Below are 21,249 nucleotides of genomic sequence, written 5' to 3'. Positions count from 1 at the left end.
ATGAATGGCGGTGCGTACAGGCTCGAAGGGCCGAATGGCCTCCTCCTGCACCTATTTTCTATGTTTTCTATGTTTTCTTCCAGGCGTGGCAGTGGCTACGTTAGTATGATAGTAGATGTCCCTAAATGGTTCAACTATGTATATTTGGGGTGGAAATAAGAAATGGACAATTGTTTATTTCAAAAATAGTTTATTTGCAAAAAAAATGTAGAAAACCAAAACCGTGCAAAAATATTAATACATTTCTGGTGTCATTATATTTAATATTGCTTGTGTTACACACAGCAGTGTTAGGGACTCCCTTTTTTAAACAGGTAGCATGTGGAGCTCTGGAGTGATACAATTTCCCTTGTTGGTGGGTGTCCCCACCAGAGAGCCCCTCAAAGTCCAGTAACAATGTCCTCTCCCACTTCAAATCGGCTGAACCGAACTTCAGTGTGGAATTTAGAAGGATGAGAGGGGTTTTTATAGAAACATATAAAATTCTTATAGGATTGGACAGGGTAGATGCAGGAAGAATGTTCCCGATGTTGAGGGGAGTCCAGAACCAGAGTCCAGAACTATGCGTCACAGTTTAAGAATAAGGGATAGGCCATTTAGGACTGAGATGAGGAAAGACCTTTTCACCCAGAGAGGCCAATTCACTGGATGTTTTCAAGAGAGAGTTAGATTTAGCTCTTGGGGCTAATGGAATCAAGGGAAACGGGGAGAAAGCAGGAACGGGGTACTGATTTTGGATGATCAGCCATGATCATATTGAATGGATCGAAGAGCCAAATGGCCTACCCCTGCACCTATTTTCTGTTTCGATGTCTCTCAGCACATACTCCTGCAGTCTGGAATGTGCCAGTTGGCAACTGAAGAAGGGTCTCGACATGAAACGTCACCCATTCCTTCTCTCCAGAGATGCTGCCTGACCCTCCACTGAATCTACCCACATCTCACACTACCCCAGCAAACATAATCAAGGGCCGGTCTCACCACGGTCACTCCATCTTCTCCCATCATGCAAGAGGTACAGAAGTTTGAAAACGTATATCTCCAGATTCAGTGACAGTACCTTCCCAGCTTTTGTCAGGCAACTGAACCATCCTTCCATCACCCCGTGTGCGGTCCTGACTTCCCAGATACAGCGCGGAAACAGGCCCTTCGGCCCACCGGGTCCGCGCCGACCAGCGATCCCCACACATTAACACTATCCTACACCCACTAGGGACATTGTTTACATTTGCCAAGCCAATTAACCTACATACCTGTACGTCTTTGGAGTGTGGGAGGAAACCGAAGATCTCGGAGAAAACCCAGGCAGGTCACGGGGAGAACGTACAAACTCCGTACAGACAGCACCCGTAGTCGGGATCGAACCCGGGTCTCCGGCGCTGCATTCGCTGTAAGGCGGCAACTCTACCGCTGCGCCACCGTGACCGCCCTCCTCTGGCTCACTGAACCACCTCAAACTGGTCGGAGATGCTGATCACTCTGTGACCGACCGTAGATCTGAGTAGAAGACGGCGACATCGTCCATGTACAGGGTGGTTTTGTTCTGAGTGCTCCCACTGCCTGGCAATGTCACCCCTCTTAAGCTCTCATCCTTCCTGTGTAGTGTGACTGGGTAGTGTGTGGGTAGTGTGTGGGTAGTGTGTGGGTAGTGTGTGGGTAGTGTGTGGGTAGTGTGTGGGTAGTGTGTGGGTAGTGTGAGGGTAGTGTGTGGGTAGTGTGTGGGTAGTGTGTGGGTAGTGTGTGGGTAGTGTGTGGGTAGTGTGTGGGTAGTGTGTGGGTAGTGTGACTGGGCAGTGTGTGACTGGGTAGTGCTTGGGTAGTGTGTGACTGGGTAGTGTGTGGGTAGTATGTGGGTAGTGTGTGTGTAGTGTGACTGGGTAGTGTGTGGGTAGTGTGACTGGGTAGTGTGTGGGTAGTGTGTGGGTAGTGTGACTGGGTAGTGTGTGACTGTGTAGTGTGTGGGTAGTGTGTGACTGGGTAGTGTGTGACTGGGTAGTTGTGACTGGTTAGTGTGTGGGTAGTGACTGTGTAGAGTGTGACTGTGTAGTGTGTGGGTAGTGTGTGACTGGGTAGTTGTGACTGGGTAGTGTGTGGGTAGTGACTGTGTAGAGTGTGGGTAGTGAGTGTGACTGTGTAGTGTGTGGGTAGTGTGTGGGTAGTGACTGTGTAGAGTGTGGGTAGTGAGTGTGACTGTGTAGTGTGTGGGTAGTGTGTGACTGGGTAGTGTGTGACTGGGTATTGTGACTGGGTAGCACACAAACTAAAAACTTGCCAATGTACCTCGGTTCACGTGACAATAATAAACTATACCAAACTAATAGTACTCCCCTTTGAGAAGTGTAATTCAGATTTCATTGGACACCCGTGACCAATGCGACCATTGAAATGGAGGGGAGGGGGTGGGGGGGGGGCTAGGAAATGCATCATCGATCTGGCAGGATATGCAACTTCCTATTAGGATTATCATTCCCACCACTTTTCATGGAAATCGAGTTATCAATGAGGCGATTACCAAAATAAAATCAAGTGAGTAGCATTTTATTTGTGTTTCAGAAATACTTCAACATGACAAATTCATATTTTCGGGCAACAATCTAGAAGTCCCTCATGCGCCTGAAGGACCCGATGGTGGAGTTGTAGCCGCCCCAGTCATTGTATTTCCTGTACTCTCCGGGTCTCATGAAGTACTGTCGGCCTCTGTAGTTGGGCTGTTCATACAAGGTCCAGTAACCATCCATCACGTGACAGGAGTGGATGTCACGGTTACGGAAACGATCGTAGACGGAGGGACAGTCGTCCATGAATTCCATCATCTGCCCTCCAAAGTCAGGCCTCTCGTAAATCTTCATCTTGTAGTTGCTCCCTCGGTACTGGAATGGAAAGGCAACAAATCAAAGCATTCGGCAAAAAGGATTTTTATTTATGCTCGTGATTGTATCTATCTCCCGTTAGGTTATTACAGTTGCAGGTGAGATCTAAGCCCAGGAGCATTCAATAAGTGGACAATCCAGAATAATGATACATCAATGGAGATAGAAGCTAAGTTGCATTTGACAGTGGATTATTATTCATTCATTAAACGCAAAACCTCTAAGATAAAATTGAAAGGAATTTGGAAATGTTGTAAACCGTTATTGTTTTCTCGAAGGTGCATAGATTATCAGTAAGATTACAACTAGAACACTATTAATGGTTCTCAGGTTGTATTGTCCAGATATTTGAAATGCTTTGGCGAGCTTTCAGAAGGAAGTGGAAGCTTTCATTGCCGAACCTGGGAATGGCGAAAGGCATCCCAAACCGAATATAGAAAGAGATGACTTCTTCGAGCTTTAAAGGATCAATCATTACAGATCCTCTCATGTTTCGACCGGGAGCCATCTCGATGCAACCAGTTCACATCGGTGATGGAGCAGGTAATATATTTAAAGGAAACATAGGCCAACCAAGGGCAACTAGGGTGTTTAATTCAACCTTCAGGATATTGCTGTCAACCAAATTTCCAGCAAGTGGAAGAAGCTTTGTTGCCCAGCCACTGTCTGCAGATCCATCCCAGTTCTCTCAACAACACTGAGTTGTATCCTGATGTTTTCGAGAGAGTGATAGATATAGATCTTAGGGCCAAGGGATAGGGGGAGAAAGCAGGAACGGGAAAGACTGGAGCGACTAGGCTTGTATACACTGGAATTTAGAAGGAATTTGAGAGGAGATCTTATCGAAACGTATAAGAATATTAAGGGGTTGGGCACGCTAGAGGCAGGAAACATGTTCCCAATGTTGGGGGAGTCCAGAACAAGGGGCCACAGTTTAAGAATAAAGGGTAGGCCATTTAGAACTGAGATGAGGAAAAACTTTTTCAGTCAGACAGTTGTGAATCTGTGGAATTCTTTGCCTCAGAAGGCAGTGGAGGCCAATTCTCTGAATGCATTCAAGAGAGAGCTAGATAGAGCTCTTAAGGATAGCGGAGTCAGGGGGTATGGGGAGAAGGCAGGAACGGGGAACTGATTGAGAATGATCAGCCATGATCACATTGAATGGCGGTGCTGGCTCGAAGGGCCGAATGGCCTCCTCCTGCACCTATTGTCTATTGTCTATTGTCTATTATCAGTCATGGTCACATTGAATGGCAGTGTTGGCTCGAAGGGCCGAATGGCCTACTCCGGCACCTATTTTCTATGTTTCTATGCTGTGTTGTGCATTGTAACACTCCTCAACACACCTATACACATCAATGTAGAGGGGCTGCACATAAATCAGGCATCCATTACCTGGGAAGGACCTGTATTCCAATATTATCTTGGGAATCGGGGGGAATCTGCTATTTAGATTCAGTCTATTTAGTGAATAGAAGCTTTGATTTAGTTCCAAGCAGAATGGCACAAGGGTTAGATGGCATAATAATTTCAAATAATTTCAACACTTGCTAATTCTAAAAGCCCATCCAAAATAGTATTTGTAGGACAATATTTGCAGCTCTGCATGTCCATGACAAGAGTACAAACCCACCCAGTACTGTCCATGCCAAGGGAAATGCCAGTTAAATCTGCCCCAAATGTGAAAACTCCACATGAATGCAATAAACACTTGTGCAACGTTTAAAGAGATGTGTGTAGGAGGGAACTGGTTTAAACCGAAGATAGACCCAAAAAGCTGGAGTAACTCAGCGGGTTAGGCAGCATCTCTGGAGAGAAGGAATGGGTGACGTTTCGGGTCGAGACCCTTCTTCAGAAGAGAAGCCCCAGCTAAGAAGCGAGAAGTGTTTTAGTGAAGCCTGCTGTTTCATGCTTCATTTCAAACTTAGACCAAAATTTGAAATAGCATAAATCAGGAAGATTAAAGTCACGAACGACAGAAAAAAGGAAGAACAATAAAAACCTTAACTTTGATATAAAAAATAGTTTAGTGATGGAGATTATTCTCCAAGAAAGAACATTGTTAACAGGTCCCAACACAACGGAGTTACAGTACATTAAAGTTTACGTGTCTTCCACTCACCTGAGGGTAACTGCGGCAGGACCTGATGTTGTCGTTGAATCCCATCCAGCGCTGGTAGTCAGGATACTCCCCCCTGTTCAGGACATACTGGTACCCCATGTAGTTGGGTCTCTCGTACGCCACCCACCAGTCACTGTCCACACGGATGGAGTTACAGCGGCTGAAGTAAGGAGACAGATCAGCACAGTCAGTGCTGCACTCATAGTGCCGGCCCTGGAAGTTCCTGTCCTCGTAGAAGATGATCTGTGGGGAAATTAAACAGGTGAGTTATTATTTTTCATCTGGTTGAAACATTATTGGCAAATCCTGAACACATGGGGGGCTGTCTTGCCTTTCCCATTTTGAGCTTCAGACTGGAGATCCACCTGTATACAACTCTGCCTCATGCAGCAGGGTATTTATATGCTGAACCAAAATGCCACTGTTGGAAATACCTTTGTTATTCTAATGGTTTCAGTAGTATATATCAGCTAAAAGACAAAGTTAACATAAAACCTTCTAGCACGGCAGACAAAGGCCCCTGATTCAGGTTTTTAGATGACCTCAGATCCTTTTTCATTCTGCTTTGACTCTGTTTAAATGTTCTGGGCCAAATTGGTGAGACCACACCTGGAGCATAGCTTACAGTTTTGGTCTCCTAATCTGAGGAAAGACATTCTTGCCATAAAGGGAGTACAGAGAAGGTTCACCAGATTGATTCCTGGGATGGCAGGACTTTCATATGAAGAAAGATTGGATAGACTCGGCTTGTACTCGCTGGAATTTAGAAGATTGAGGGTGGATCTTATAGAAACTTACAAAATTCTTAAGGGGTTGGACAGGCTAGATGCAGGAAGATTGTTCCCGATGTTGGGGAAGTCCAGAACAAGGGGTCACAGTTTAAGTATGGTTTAAGGATAGTTTAAGGATGGCTGCAGAGGGTATGAGGCGTGAATTGTCAAGGGTATGTGGCGTGAATTGTCCAAGATAGACTGGCAATTGATGCTGAAAGGGTTGACGGTGGACATGCAATGGAAGGCATTTAAAGGTCGCATGGATGAACTACAACAAGTGTTCATCCCATTTTGGCAAAAGAACAAACCAGGAAAGGTAGTGCATCCGTGGCTAACAAGGGAAATCAAGGATAGTATTAAAACAAAAGATGCAGCATACAGATTAGCCAGAAAAAGTAGCATACCAGAGGACTGGGAGAAATTCAGAGACCAGCAGAGGAGGAGAAAGGGCTTAATTAGGAAAGGGAAAATAGATTATGAGGGAAAACTGGCAAGGAACATAAAAACTGACTGCAAAAGCTTTTATAGATATGTCAAGAGAAAAAGATTAGTTAAGACAAATGTGGGTCCCTTGCAGTCGGAAACAAGTGAATTGATCATAGGGAACAAGGAGATGGCAGACCAATTGAACATATACTTTGGTTCTGTCTTCACTAAGGAAGACATAAACCGTCTGCCGGAAATAGCGGGGGACCGGGGGTCTAATGAGATGGAGGAACTGAGGGAAATCCAGGTTAGTCGGGAAGTGGTGTTAGGTAAATTAAATGGATTAAAGGCAGATAAATCCCTAGGGCCAGATAGGCTGCATCCCAGAGTGCTTAAGGAAGTAGCCACAGAAATAGTGGATGCATTAGTGATAATTTTTCAAAACTCCTTAGATTCTGGAGTAGTCCTGAGGACTGGAGGGTAGCTAATGTAACCCCACTTTTTAAAAAGGGAGGGAGAGAGAAAACGGGGAATTATAGACCAGTTAGCCTAACATCGGTAGTGGGGAAAATGCTAGAGTCAGTTATTAAAGATGGGATAGCATCACATTTGGAAAGTGGTGAAATCATCGGACAAAGTCAGCATGGATTTACAAAAGGCAAATCATGTCTGACGAATCTTATAGAATTTTTTGAGGATGTAACTAGTAGAGTGGATAAGGGAGAACCAGTCGATGTGTTATATCTGGACTTTCAGAAGGCCTTCGACAAGGTCCCACATAGGAGATTGGTGTACAAACTTAAAGCACACGGTATTGAGGGTTCAGTGTTGAGGTGGATAGAAAATTGGTTGGTGGACAGGAAGCAAAGAGTAGGAATAAACGGGTCCTTTTCGGAATGGCAGGCAGTGACTAGTGGGGTACCGCAAGGCTCAGTGCTGGGACCCCAGTTATTTACAGTGTATATTAATGATTTGGACGAGGGAATTGAATGCAACATCTCTAAGTTTGCGGATGACACGAAGCTGGGTGGCAGTGTTAGCTGCGAGGAGGATGCTAGGAGGCTGCAGAGTGACTTGGATAGATTAGGCGAGTGGGCAAATGCATGGCAGATGCAATATAATGTGGATAAATGTGAGGTTATCCACTTTGGCGGCAAGAACAGGAAAGCAGAGTATTACCTGAATGGTGAACGATTAGGAGAAGGGGAGATGCAACGTGACCTGGGTGTCATGGTGCACCAGTCAATGAAAGCAAGCATGCAGGTGCAGCAGGCAGTGAAGAAAGCGAATGGTATGTTGGCATTCATAGCAAGAGGATTTGAGTTTAGGAGCAGGGAGGTTCTACTGCAGTTGTACAGGGCCTTGGTGAGACCGCACCTGGAGTATTGTGTGCAGTTTTGGGCTCCTAATCTGAGGAAAGATGTTCTTGCCTTAGAGGGAGTACAGAGAAGGTTCACTAGATTGATCCCTGGGATGGCGGGACTTTTATATGAAGAAAGACTGGATAGACTAGGCTTGTACTCGCTGGAATTTAGACAACTGAGGGGGGATCTTATAGAAACATATAAAATTCTTAAGGGGTTGGAGAGACTAGATGTGGGAAGACTGTTCCCGATGTTGGGGGAGTCCAGAACCAGGGGTCACAGCTTAAGGATAAGGGGGAAGTCTTTTAGGACCGAGATGAGAAAACATTTCTTCACTCAGAGAGTGGTGAGTCTGTGGAATTCTCTGCCACAGAAGGTAGTTGAGGCCAGTTCATTGGCTATATTTAAGAGGGAGTTAGATTTGGCCCTTTTTGCTAAAGGGATCAGGGGGTATGGAGAGAAGGCAGGTACAGGTTACTGAGCTGGATGATCAGCCATGATCATATTGAATGGCGGTGCAGGCTGGAAGGGCCGAATGGCCTACTCCTGCACCTATTTTCTATGTTTCTATGTTTCCAAGGATAAGGGGGAAGTCTTTTAGGACCGAGATGAGAAAGTATTTCTTCACAGAGAGAGTGGTGAATCTGTGGAATTCTCTGCCACAGAAGGTAGTTGAGGCCAGTTCATTGGCTATATTTAAGAGGGAGTTAGATGTGGCCCTTGTGGCTAAAGGGATCAGGGGGTATGGAGAGAAGGCAGGTACGGGATACTGAGTTGGATCAGCCATGATCAAATTGAATGGCCGTGCAGGCTCGAAGGGCCGAATGGCCTACTCCTGCACCTATTTTCTATGTTTCTATGTCTATGTTTCTATTATTAACACATTTTTATTGCTGATCCTTTTTACAGAAGATGAAATATGACTTTGTCCTGGATTTCAAAGACAGTGTCCGGGCCTTCAGTGTCCGGGCCTACAGTGTCTGGGCCTACAGTGTTCGGGCCTACAGTGTCCGGGCCTACAGTGTCCGGGCCTACAGTGTCCGGGCCTACAGTGTCCGGGCCTACAGTGTCTGGGCCTACAGTGTCCGGGCCTACAGTGTCCGGGCCTACAGTATCCGGGCCTACAGTGTCCGGGCCTACAGTGTCTGGGCCTACAGTGTTCGGGCCTACTGCGCTGTCCGGGCCTAATATGGGACAAGGGTCCCATACGGGACAAACCAATTTATCCCAAAATACGGTATGTCCCATCTAATAAGGGACAGTTGGCAACCCTAGTTCTCAGGATTGTGGTGTGGCAGTTCCAGAGACAAAGTCCAGAGATCACAATGACAAATTTTGGTCAATCTGCGTGTTCTCTAATTTATGTGGAATTGCGGTGCATTTATTGACCTGTCTTTTGGATGTGTATGAATTATAATTGTTATAAGTCCATTCGGAAGAAGGCAACATGTTTAAGTAACTGCTACAGTAAACAACACATCAAAGGAAAATTGTGGATATAAGGAGCAGATGGATGTTTGTTATGGGAATACTCTCAGTGATCACTGTAATTGACACTCTTTAATAAAGTCTTGATTGTCTTACCCGATCTTTGTGTTGCCATAAGTCATAAGGTCATAAGGAATAGGAGTAGAATAAGGCCATTCGGCCCATCAAGTCTACTCCGCCATTCAATCATGGCTGATCTACCTCTTCCTCCTAACCCCTTTCTCCCGCCTTCTCCCCATAACTGCTGACACTTGTACTAATCAAGAATCTATCTATCTCTGCCTTAAAAATGTCCACTGACTTGACCTCCACAGCCTTCTGTGGCAATGAATTCCACAGATTCATCACCCTCTGACTACAGAAATTTCTCCCCATCTCTTTCCTAAAAGAACGTTCTTTAATCCTTTAATTGGAGTGAAATTGTGTGCAGTTTTGGACACCCAACTGTAAGACGGTTGTCATTAAGTTGGAAAGGGTGCAGAAAATTTTCACCGGGATGTTACTGGGCTTCAGTTACAGGAAGAAGTTGGATAGACTAGTACTTTATAAGAGTGAAAGAGGTTGAGGCAAGACCTTACTCAAATATAGACAAAAATATGAGGAGCATGGATGAATTGGAATCTGCCTTTTTCACAGAGTCGAGGATTCTAAAACTAGAGTGAATGGGCTTTGTGTGAGAGGGGGGAGAGATTTAAGAGAGATATCGGGGAGCTTTTCCACTCTGGGGGTTGCCCAGATGTTGCCCACATCTGGAATGACGTGCCACAGGAGGTTACAGTAGTGGACAAAATTATGACTTTCAACAAATATTTGGACACATTTCTGGAAAGGAAGGGTTCAGAGGCATAATGGCCAAATACAGGCAAATGGGATTAGACAGTAGCCAATAGGCCCGGACTAGCCCAGAAAGACAACTTGGGCAACATGGGCAATTTCCCATTCTCCTATACACTATGACTCTATGGAACATAGACACCAGGCCTACGATTGTAGATAATCCATTGTTTTCCATGCTCTCCTGATGGGCTGGTTGGATTATCTAGTGCATTGTCAAGTGAACAACAAGATTATTACTTGGAGACCTGTGACACGTATTAGAGAGAGCTCTAGGGGCTAGTGGAATCAAGGGACATGGGGAGAAGGCAGGCACTGGTTACTGATTGTGGATGATCAGCCATGATCACAATGAATGGCGGTGCTGGCTCGAAGGGCCAAATGGCCTCCTCCTGCACCTATTTTCTATGTTTTCTATGTTTTCTTCCAGGCGTGGCAGTGGCTAAGTTAGTATGATAATAGATGTCCCTAAATGGTTCAACTATGCATATTTGGGGTGGAAATAAGAAATGGACAATTGTTTATTTCAAAAATAGTTTATTTTGCAAAAGAAATGTGGAAAACCAAAACCGTGCAAAAATGTTAATACATTTCTGGTGTCATTATATTTAATATTGCTCGTGTTACACACAGCAGTGTTAGCAATTCCCTTTTTTAAACATGTAGCATGTGGAGCTCTGGAGCGATACAATTTCCCTTGTTGGTGGGTGTCCCCAGCAGTGAGCCCCTCAAAGTCCAGCAACAATGTCCTCTCCCACTTCAAGTCGGCTGCACCGAACTTCAGTGTGGAATTTACAAGGATGAGAGGGGATCTTATAGAAACATTTAAAATTCTTAGAGGATTGGACAGGGTAGATGCAGGAAAATGTTCCCGATGTTGGGGGGAGTCCAGAACCAGTCGTCCAGAACCAGAGTCCAGAACTATGCGTCACAGTTTAAGAATAAGGGGTAGGCCATTTAGGACTGAGATGAGGAAAAACTTTTTCACCCAGAGAGGCCAATTCACTGGATGTTTTCAAGAGTTAGTTAGATTTAGCTCTTGGGGTTTAGGGATATGGGGAGAAAGCAGGAACGAGGTATTGATTTTGGATGATCAGCCATGATCATATTGAATGGATCGAAGAGCCAAATGGCCTACTCCTGCACCTATTTTCTGTTTCGATGTCTCTCAGCACGTACTCCTGCAGTCTGGAATGTGCCAGTTGGCAACTGAAGAAGGGTCTCGACCTGAAACGTCACCCATTCCTTCTCTCCAGAGATGCTGCCTGACCCTCCACTGACTCTATCCACGTCTCACGCTACCTCAGCAAGGCCGCAAACATAATCAAGGACCCCGGTCTCACCACGGTCACTCCATCTTCTCCCATCAGGCAAGAGGTACAGAAGTTTGAAAACGTATATCTCCAGATTCAGTGACAATATCTTCCCAGCTTTCATCAGGCAACTGAACCATCCTCCCATCATCCCGAGTGCGGTCCTGACCTCCAATCTACCCATTGGAGACCTTTGAACTATCTGTAATCTGACTTCAATGACAGGAAGGGCATGGAAGATCAGTCAGGTCAGTTGCCAAAGAGCATGGCCTCACTCTTCACGCAATTTACTTTTAGTTTAGCTTAGAGATACAGCGCGGAAACGGGCCCTTCGGCCCACCGGGCCACAGCGATCCCCGCACATTAACACTCTTGTACCCACTAGGGACATTGTTTACATTTGCCAAGCCAATTAACCTACAAACCTGTACGTCTTTGGAGTGTCGGAGGAAACCGTAGATCTCGGAGAAAACCCACGCAGGTCACGGGGAGAACGCACAAACTCCGTACAGACAGCACCCGTAGTCGGGATGGAACCCGGGTCTCCGGCGCTGCAATCGCTGTAAGGCGGCAACTCTACCGCTGCGCCACCGTGACTGCCGTCCTCTGTCTCACTGATCCACCTCAAACTGGTCGGAGATACTGATCAATCTGTGACCGACCGTAGATCTGAGTAGAAGACGGCGACATTGTCCATGTACAGGGTGGTTTTGTTCTGAGTGCTCCCACTGCCTGGCAATGTCACCCCTCTTAAGCTCTCATCCTTCCTGTGTAGTGTGACTGGGTAGTGTGTGGGTAGTGTGTGGGTAGTGTGTGGGTAGTGTGTGGGTAGTGTGACTGGGCAGTGTGTGACTGGGTAGTGCGTGGGTAGTGTGTGACTGGGTAGTGTGTGTGTAGTGTGTGGGTAGTGTGTGACTGGGTAGTGTATGGGTAGTGTGTGGGTAGTGTGTGGGTAGTGTGTGGGTAGTGTGTGGGTAGTGTGTGGGTAGTGTGTGGGTAATGTGTGGGTAGTGTGTGGGTAGTGTGTGGGTAGTGTGTGGGTAGTGTGTGGGTAGTGTGTGGGTAGTGTGTGGGTAGTGTGTGGGTAGTGTGTGGGTAGTGTGTGGGTAGTGTGTGGGTAGTGTGTGGGTAGTGTGACTGGGCAGTGTGTGACTGGGTAGTGCGTGGGTAGTGTGTGACTGGGTAGTGTGTGGGTAGTGTGTGGGTAGTGTGTGTGTAGTGTGACTGGGTAGTGTGTGGGTAGTGTGACTGGGTAGTGTGTGGGTAGTGTGTGGGTAGTGTGTGTGTAGTGTGACTGGGTAGTGTGTGGGTAGTGTGACTGGGTAGTGTGTGGGTAGTGTGTGGGTAGTGTGTGTGTAGTGTGACTGGGTAGTGTGTGACTGTGTAGTGTGTGGGTAGTGTGTGACTGGGTAGTGTGTGACTGGGTATTGTGACTGGGTACCACAAAAACTAAAAACTTGCCAATGTACCTCGGTTCACGTGACAATAATAAACTATACTAAACTAATAGTACTCCCCTCTGAGAAGTGTAATTCAGATTTCATTGGACACCCGTGACCAATGCGACCATTGAAATGGAGGGGAGGGGGTGGGGGGGGGGGGGCTAGGAAATGCATCATCGATCTGGCAGGATATGCAACTTCCTATTAGGATTATCATTCCCACCACTTTTCATGGAAATCGAGTTATCAATGAGGCGATTACCAAAATAAAATCAAGTGAGTAGCATTTTATTTGTGTTTCAGAAATACTTCAACATGACAAATTCATATTTTCGGGCAACAATCTAGAAGTCCCTCATGCGCCTGAAGGACCCGATGGTGGAGTTGTAGCCGCCCCAGTCATTGTATTTCCTGTACTCTCCGGGTCTCATGAAGTACTGTCGGCCTTTGTAGTTGGGCTGTTCATACAAGGTCCAGTAACCATCCATCACGTGACAGGAGTGGATGTCACGGTTACGGAAACGATCGTAGACGGAGGGACAGTCGTCCATGAATTCCATCATCTGCCCTCCAAAGTCAGGCCTCTCGTAAATCTTCATCTTGTAGTTGCTCCCTCGGTACTGGAATGGAAAGGCAACAAATCAAAGCATTCGGCAAAAAGGATTTTTATTTATGCTCGTGATTGTATCTATCTCCCGTTAGGTTATTACAGTTGCAGGTGAGATCTAAGCCCAGGAGCATTCAATAAGTGGACAATCCAGAATAATGATACATCAATGGAGATAGAAGCTAAGTTGCATTTGACAGTGGATTATTATTCATTCATTAAACGCAAAACCTCTAAGATAAAATTGAAAGGAATTTGGAAATGTTGTAAACCGTTATTGTTTTCTCGAAGGTGCGTAGATTATCAGTAAGATTACAACTAGAACACTATTAATGGTTCTCAGGTTGTATTGTCCAGATATTTGAAATGCTTTGGCGAGCTTTCAGAAGGAAGTGGAAGCTTTCATTGCCGAACCTGGGAATGGCGAAAGGCATCCCAAACCGAATATAGAAAGAGATGACTTCTTCGAGCTTTAAAGGATCAATCATTACAGATCCTCTCATGTTTCGACCGGGAGCAATCTCAATGCAACCAGTTCACATCGGTGATGGAGCAGGTAATATATTTAAAGGAAACATAGGCCAACCAAGGGCAACTAGGGTGTTTAATTCAACCTTCAGGATATTGGTGTCAACCAAATTTCCAGCAAGTGGAAGAAGCTTTGTTGCCCAGCCACTGTCTGCAGATCCATCCCAGTTCTCTCAACAACACTGAGTTGTATCCTGATGTTTTCGAGAGAGTGATAGATATAGATCTTAGGGCCAAGGGATAGGGGGAGAAAGCAGGAACGGGAAAGACTGGAGCGACTAGGCTTGTATACACTGGAATTTAGAAGGAATTTGAGAGGAGATCTTATCGAAACGTATAAGATTATTAAGGGGTTGGGCACGCTAGAGGCAGGAAACATGTTCCCAATGTTGGGGGAGGCCAGAACAAGGGGCCACAGTTTAAGAATAAAGGGTAGGCCATTTAGAACTGAGATGAGGAAAAACTTTTTCAGTCAGAGAGTTGTGAATCTGGAATTCTTTGCCTCAGAAGGCAGTGGAGGCCAATTCTCTGAATGCATTCAAGAGAGAGCTAGATAGAGCTCTTAAGGATAGCGGAGTCAGGGGGTATGGGGAGAAGGCAGGAACGGGGAACTGATTGAGAATGATCAGCCATGATCACATTGAATGGCGGTGCTGGCTCGAAGGGCCGAATGGCCTCCTCCTGCACCTATTGTCTATTGTCTATTGTCTATTATCAGTCATGGTCACATTGAATGGCAGTGTTGGCTCGAAAGGCCGAATGGCCTTCTCCGGCACCTATTTTCTATGTTTCTATGCTGTGTTGTGCATTGTAACACTCCTCAACACACCTATACACATCAATGTAGAGGGGCTGCACATAAATCAGGCATCCATTACCTGGGAAGGACCTGTATTCCAATATTATCTTGGGAATCGGGGGGAATCTGCTATTTAGATTCAATATATTTAGTGAATAGAAGCTTTGATTTAGTTCCAAGCAGAATTCCAAGCACAAGGGTTAGATGGCATAATAATTTCAAATAATTTCAACACTTGCTAATTCTAAAAGCCCTTCCAAAATAGGATTTGTAGGACAATATTTGCAGCTCTGCATGTCCATGACAAGAGTACAAACCCACCCAGTACTGTCCATGCCAAGGGAAATGCCAGTTAAATCTGCCCCAAATGTGAAAACTCCACATGAATGCAATAAACACTTGTGCAACGTTTAAAGAGAAGTGTGTAGGAGGGAACTGGTTTAAACCGAAGATAGACCCAAAAAGCTGGAGTAACTCAGCAGGTCAGGCAGCATCTCTGGAGAGAAGGAATGGGTGATGTTTCGGGTCGAGACCCTTCTTCAGAAGAGAAGCTCCAGCTAAGAAGCGAGAAGTGTTTTAGTGAAGCCTGCTGTTTCATGCTTCATTTCAAACTTACACCAAAATTTGAAATAGCATAAAGCAGGAAGATTAAAGTCACGAACGACAGAAAAAAGGAAGAACAATAAAAACCTTAACTTATAAAAAATAGTTTAGTGATGGAGATTAATCTCCAAGAAAGAACATTGTTAACAGGTCCCAACACAACGGAGTTACAGTACATTAAAGTTTACGTGTCTTCCACTCACCTGAGGGTAGGTGCGGCAGGACCTGATGTTGTCGTTGAATCCCATCCAGCGCTGGTAGTCAGGATACTCCCCCCTGTTCAGGACATACTGGTACCCCATGTAGTTGGGTCTCTCGTACGCCACCCACCAGTCACTGTCCACACGGATGGAGTTACAGCGGCTGAAGTAAGGAGACAGATCAGCACAGTCAGTGCTGCACTCATAGTGCCGGCCCTGGAAGTTCCTGTCCTCGTAGAAGATGATCTGTGGGGAAATTAAACAGGTGAGTTATTATTTTTCATCTGGTTGAAACATTATTGGCAAATCCTGAACACATGGGGAGCTGCCTTGCCTTTCCCATTTTGAGCTTCAGTCTGGAGATCCACCTGTATACAACACTGCCTCATGCAGCAGGGTATTTATATGCTGAACCAAAATGCCACCGTTGGAAATACCTTTGTTATTCTAATGGTTTCAGTAGTATATATCAGCAAAAAGACAAAGTTAACATAAAACCTTCTAGCACGGCAGACTATGCCCCCTGATTCAGGTTTTTAGTTGAGCTCAGATTCTTTTTCATTCTGCTTTGACAATGTTTAATTGTTCTGGGCCAAATGTTCATGAACAAGTGCTGAAGGTGCCTCCATGGGCAGCCTAGTCGTGGCATTAGTGACTTGGATAGGTTAGGTGAGTGGGCAAATGCATGGCACATGCAGTATAATGTGGATAAATGTGAGGTTATCCACTTTGGTAACAAGAACAGGAAAGCAGACTATTATCTGAATGGTGGCCGATTAGGAAAAGGGGAGATGCAACGAGAACTGGGTGTCGTGGTGCACCAGTCATTGAAAGTAGGCATGCAGGTGCAGCAGGCAGTGAAGAAAGCGAATGGTATGTTGGCATTCATAGCGAGGGGATTTGATTATAAGAGCAGGGAGGTTCTGCTGCAGTTGTACAGGGCATTGGTGAGACCACACCTGGAGCATTGCGTACAGTTTTGGTCTCCTAATCTGAGGAAAGACAATCTTGCCATAGATGGAGTACAGAGAAGGTTCACCAGATTGATTCCTGGGATGGCAGGACATTCATATGAAGAAAGACTGGATAGACTCGGCTTGTACTCGCTGGAATTTAGAAGATTGAGGGGGGATCTTATAGAAACTTACAAAATTCTTAAGGGGTTGGACAGGCTAGATGCAGGAAGATTGTTCCCGATGTTGGGGAAGTCCAGAACAAGGGGTCACAGTTTAAGGATGGTTTAAGGATGGTTTAAGGATGGCTGCAGAGGGTATGAGGCGTGAATTGTCGAGGGTATGAGGCGTGAATTGTCCAAGATAGACTGGCAATTGATGCTGAAAGGGTTGACGGTGGACATGCAATGGAAGGCATTTAAATGTCGCATGAATGAACTACAACAAGTGTTCATCCCAATTTGGCAAAAGAACAAACCAGGAAAGGTAGTGCATCCGTGGCTAACAAGGGAAATCAAGGATAGTATTAAAACAAAAGATGCAGCATACAGATTAGCCAGAAAAAGTAGCATACCAGAGGACTGGGAGAAATTCAGAGACCAGCAGAGGAGGACAAAGGGCTTAATTAGGAAAGGGAAAATAGATTATGAGGGAAAATTGGCAAGGAACATAAAAACTGACTGCAAAAGCTTTTATAGATATGTCAAGAGAAAAAGATTAGTTAAGACAAATGTAGGTCCCTTGCAGTCGGAAACAGGTGAATTGATCATAGGGAACAAGGAGATGGCAGACCAATTGAACATATACTTTGGTTCTGTCTTCACTAAGGAAGACATAAACCGTTTGCCGGAAATAGCGGGGGACCGGGGGTCTAATGAGATGGAGGAACTGAGGGAAATCCAGGTTAGTCGGGAACTGGTGTTAGGTAAATTAAATGGATTAAAGGCAGATAAATCCCCAGGGCCAGATAGGCTGCATCCCAGAGTGCTTAAGGAAGTAGCTACAGAAATAGTGGATGCATTAGTGATAATTTTTCAAAACTCCTTAGATTCTGGAGTAGTTCCTGAGGACTGGAGGGTAGCTAATGTAACCCCACTTTTTAAAAAGGGAGGGAGAGAGAAAACGAGGAATTATAGACCAGTTAGCCTAACATCGGTAGTGGGGAAAATGTTAGAGTCAGTTATTAAAGATGGGATAGCATCACATTTGGAAAGTGGTGAAATCATCGGACAAAGTCAGCATGGATTTACAAAAGGCAAATCATGTCTGATGAATCTTATAGAATTTTTTGAGGATGTAACTAGTAGAGTGGATAAGGGAGAACCAGTCGATGTGTTATATCTGGACTTTCAGAAGGCCTTCGACAAGGTCCCACATAGGAGATTGGTGTACAAACTTAAAGCACATGGTATTGAGGGTTCAGTGTTGAGGTGGATAGAAAATTGGTTGGCGGACAGGAAGCAAAGAGTAGGAATAAACGGGTCCTTTTCGGAATGGCAGGCAGTGACTAGTGGGGTACCGCAAGGCTCAGTGCTGGGACCCCAGTTATTTACAGTGTATATTAATGATTTGGACGAGGGAATTGAATGCAACATCTCTAAGTTTGCGGATGACACGAAGCTGGGTGGCAGTGTTAGCTGCGAGGAGGATGCTAGGAGGCTGCAGAGTGACTTGGATAGTTTAGGCGAGTGGGCAAATGCATGGCAGATGCAATATAATGTGGATAAATGTGAGGTTATCCACTTTGGCGGCAAGAACAGGAAAGCAGAGTATTACCTGAATGGTGAACGATTAGGGGAAGGGGAGATGCAACGTGACCTGGGTGTCATGGTGCACCAGTCAATGAAAGCAAGCATGCAGGTGCAGCAGGCAGTGAAGAAAGCGAATGGTATGTTGGTGTAGCGACCATAGAGAGTGGTCCTAGTCGTCGAACCCTCAGATTGGCCAGCAAGGTCACGTGTGGGCGCGACCGTAGGGATTGGTCCAGAGAGCGACATCGCTGATTGGACAGCGTTGTCATGTGCGCTTTTGGCGCCCGAAAAGAGTTAGTTAGAAGACGTCTTCGAAGAGGTCAGTGAGTTTTAATGGTTGTCTGATAACTTGTTAAGAAAACTTTGTAATCGAATATTGCTGTTGCAATAAACTTCTTCATCAAAGAACAAGTTTCCAGACTCGCCATATTGGTGACCCCGTCGTGATCTGGGCGATCACCGACCATGAACGAACACGACGCCCCGTTGTTGACTGCTGTGCCTGGCACACCGGAGCTAAGCGCGGTCAGCGTTCACCTTCCGTCGTTTTGGACACATCAACCACAATCTTGGTTTGTCCACACCGAAGCCCAGTTTCATTTAAGAAGCATCTCGGCAGATGCGACAAAATACTATTACCTCGTCAGCGCTCTATCGCCGGAGACGACCACACGCGTGATGCGGTTCATCGTTAAACCTCCCGCGGAAGACAAGTACGAGGCCATGAAGGCACTGTTACTACGAACCTTCGGGTTCCATAGGCATGACCGAGCTAAAAAACTTCTGCACCTACCGGATCTCGGAGATTGGCTGCCGTCCGTTCTCATGGCTGAGATGCTAACGCTAGCAGGTGAACATACGGATTGCCTCATATTTGAGCAGGCATTCCGAGAGAAGCTTCCCGAAGATGTCAGACTTATGCTCACGGATTGTTCTTTTAAGGACCCCGAGGCATATGCAGAAAAAGCTGATGCGCTCATGGCGTCCAAATCAAAAGGAAGCGGTTCGATCAACAAGGTCTCGACATCAGCGACCACGCCACAGCGACATCAAGATGGCGCCGCGTCTCCCGCCAGTCCTCCAAAAGCTCGCCAAAAGGATCCGCACAAGCGCGGCTGGTGCTATTATCATCTACGATGGGGTAGAGAATCCCGCAACTGCCGCTCACCTTGTACTTTCGCGGGAAATGCCTCAGCCGATCGTACATAGAGGTGGTTGCGATTGGCCAGAACCGATGCCTCTACGTCCGAGACCGATTCACGGACACAGAATTTTTGGTGGACACGGGAGCCATTGTCAGTATAGTGCCGCCGACCGACCTTGAGACGAGATCGGGTAAGACAGGTCCCACCCTCATCGCGGTTAATGGCAGCCCCATCCGCACGTTTGGTACGCGGAAGATGTCCCTTGTGTTAGGCCTCCGCACATACGAATGGCCATTCATTATAGCAGACGTCAGACAAGCGATCCTAGGCGCAGATTTTCTCTGGGCCTTTTCACTGGTCCCCGATGTCCGCGGTAACGACCTCCAACCCTCCGCCAGCGATGAGCCCGTCGCTCCGACAATCGCCTCCCCACCCAGCCCTACTGTCCAGGCCGTCGTCGCGGCCCCCGACTCGTATGCTGAGGTCCTGGCGGAGTTTCCAGAGCTGCTCATCCAGCGTTTTGATACTCCTTCGGCCAAGCACGGCATGGTCCACCACATCCGCACCGAGGGCCCTCCCGTTTTCGCTCGGGCCCGGACGCTAACGCCCGACAAACTGGTGGTGGCGCGGGCGGAATTTAGGAAGATGGAGGAAATGGGCATTGTCCGTCAGTCTGACAGCCCGTGGGCCTCGCCGTTGCATATGGTCTCCAAGGCATCTGGGGGGTGGAGATCATGTGGCGATTATCGGCGTCTCAATGCTGTCACCACGGCTGATCGCTACCCTATACCGCACCTGCAGGACTTTTCGTCTGGGCTGGAAGGTGCGGTGGTGTTTTCCAAGATCGACTTGGTACGAGGATACCACCAGATTCCTGTGCGGCCGAAGGACATACCAAAAACTGCCACGATCACTCCGTTCGGGTTGTTCGAATGGTTGCGCATGCTTTTCGGTTTAAAGAACGCGGCACAGGCTTTCCAGCGACTGATGGACCGTGTGGGTCGGGGTTTACCCTTTGTGTTTATTTATTTAGATGACATCCTGGTCGCCAGCCCCTCAGTGCAGGAACACCAGGTCCACTTGCGGACTGTGTTCCAGCTGCTCCAAGACCACGGGCTCATTATCCAACCCTCCAAGTGTCAATTCGGCCTCCCTTCTCTCGATTTTTTAGGGCACAGAATCACCCCTGCCGGCACCTCCCCTTTGCCCGAGAAGGTGGAGGCTATCCGGGCATTTCCCAGACCCACCACAGTGAAAGGGCTGCAGGAGTTCGTAGGTATGGTTAACTTCTACCATAGGTTCGTCCCGGCAGCTGAGTGGGTCATGCGCCCGCTCTTCCAGTGCCTTGCGGGTAAACCGGTAGAGTTGATATGGTCCCCGGCCGCGGAGTCGGCTTTTGCAGCAGCTAAGGCAGCTTTGGCAGACGCCACCATGTTGGTCCACCCGAGCCCCTCTGCCCCCACGGCCCTGACGGTTGATGCGTCTGAAGTGGCGGTGGGCGGGGTCTTGGAGCAGCAGGTCGGTGGCCGTTGGCAGCCCTTGGCGTTTTTCAGCCGGCAACTGAGTTCGGCTGAGCTGAAGTATAGCGCATTTGACCGAGAGCTTCTGGCCCTCTATTCAGCTGTTCGTCATTTCAGGTATTTCCTTGAAGGCCGTTCATTTGTGGCCTTTACGGACCATAAACCATTAACTTTTGCGTTTTTCAAATTGTCCGACCCATGGTCGGCCTGCCAGCAGCGGCACCTGACTGCCATCTCCGAATTTACCACCGATGTCCGTCATGTCGCGGGTAAGCTTAATGCCATTGCTGACGCCCTGTCTAGACCTGCTTTTTCCCCCATTTCGGCGGTGGACTGCGAGGTGGATCCCCAGGAGCTTGCGGAGGCACAGCTTCTGGCGGATACCGCTTCGGCATACCAGTCAGGTAGCCTGCGGGTCGGAAGGCACAAAAGTCTGGTGTGATGTTTCCCTTCCCCGTCCCAGGCCGGTAGTGCCGCCCTCCCTTCAGCGCCGGGTTTTCGATGCCATTCA

General features: G+C 46.9%; 2 protein-coding genes across 2 annotated transcripts; both read right to left on the bottom strand.

Annotated features, from left to right (window-relative positions):
• Positions 1–2,594: 2,594 nt before the first annotated feature.
• On the bottom strand, positions 2,595–5,091 carry LOC144596096 (gamma-crystallin M2-like). The gene is made up of 2 exons (XM_078404260.1): positions 4,993–5,091; positions 2,595–2,870 (listed from the first exon to the last, which is right to left on the bottom strand). Exons 1-2 carry the CDS (start codon positions 5,089–5,091, stop codon positions 2,595–2,597), a joined length of 375 nt encoding a protein of 124 aa, XP_078260386.1.
• A 7,885-nt stretch (positions 5,092–12,976) lies between these two features.
• On the bottom strand, positions 12,977–18,762 carry LOC144596095 (gamma-crystallin S-1-like). The gene is made up of 3 exons (XM_078404259.1): positions 18,745–18,762; positions 15,369–15,615; positions 12,977–13,245 (listed from the first exon to the last, which is right to left on the bottom strand). The coding sequence occupies exons 1-3, from the start codon at positions 18,760–18,762 to the stop codon at positions 12,977–12,979; spliced, it is 534 nt and encodes a 177-aa protein (XP_078260385.1).
• Between the last annotated feature and the right edge of the window lie 2,487 nt (positions 18,763–21,249).

This window comes from Rhinoraja longicauda, chromosome 8, assembly GCF_053455715.1.
Source record: "Rhinoraja longicauda isolate Sanriku21f chromosome 8, sRhiLon1.1, whole genome shotgun sequence".
In the NCBI taxonomy this organism is placed as follows: domain Eukaryota; kingdom Metazoa; phylum Chordata; class Chondrichthyes; order Rajiformes; family Arhynchobatidae; genus Rhinoraja; species Rhinoraja longicauda.
This window is presented reverse-complemented; position numbering and strand designations above follow the sequence as displayed.

What these genes read in the sequence shown, in the direction of transcription:
- LOC144596096 (XM_078404260.1), bottom strand. Translation starts at nt 5,091, where the DNA reads ATGGGGTACCAGTATGTCCTGAACAGGGGGGAGTATCCTGACTACCAG. An exon ending in CCTGCCGCAGTTACCCTCAG is followed by an intron (nt 2,871 to 4,992) that starts GTGAGTGGAAGA and finishes TTTCCATTCCAG; the next exon opens with TACCGAGGGAGCAACTACAA.
- LOC144596095 (XM_078404259.1), bottom strand. An exon ending in CCGCACCTACCCTCAGGTGA is followed by an intron (nt 13,246 to 15,368) that starts GTGGAAGACACG and finishes TCCAGTACCGAG; the next exon opens with GGAGCAACTACAAGATGAAG.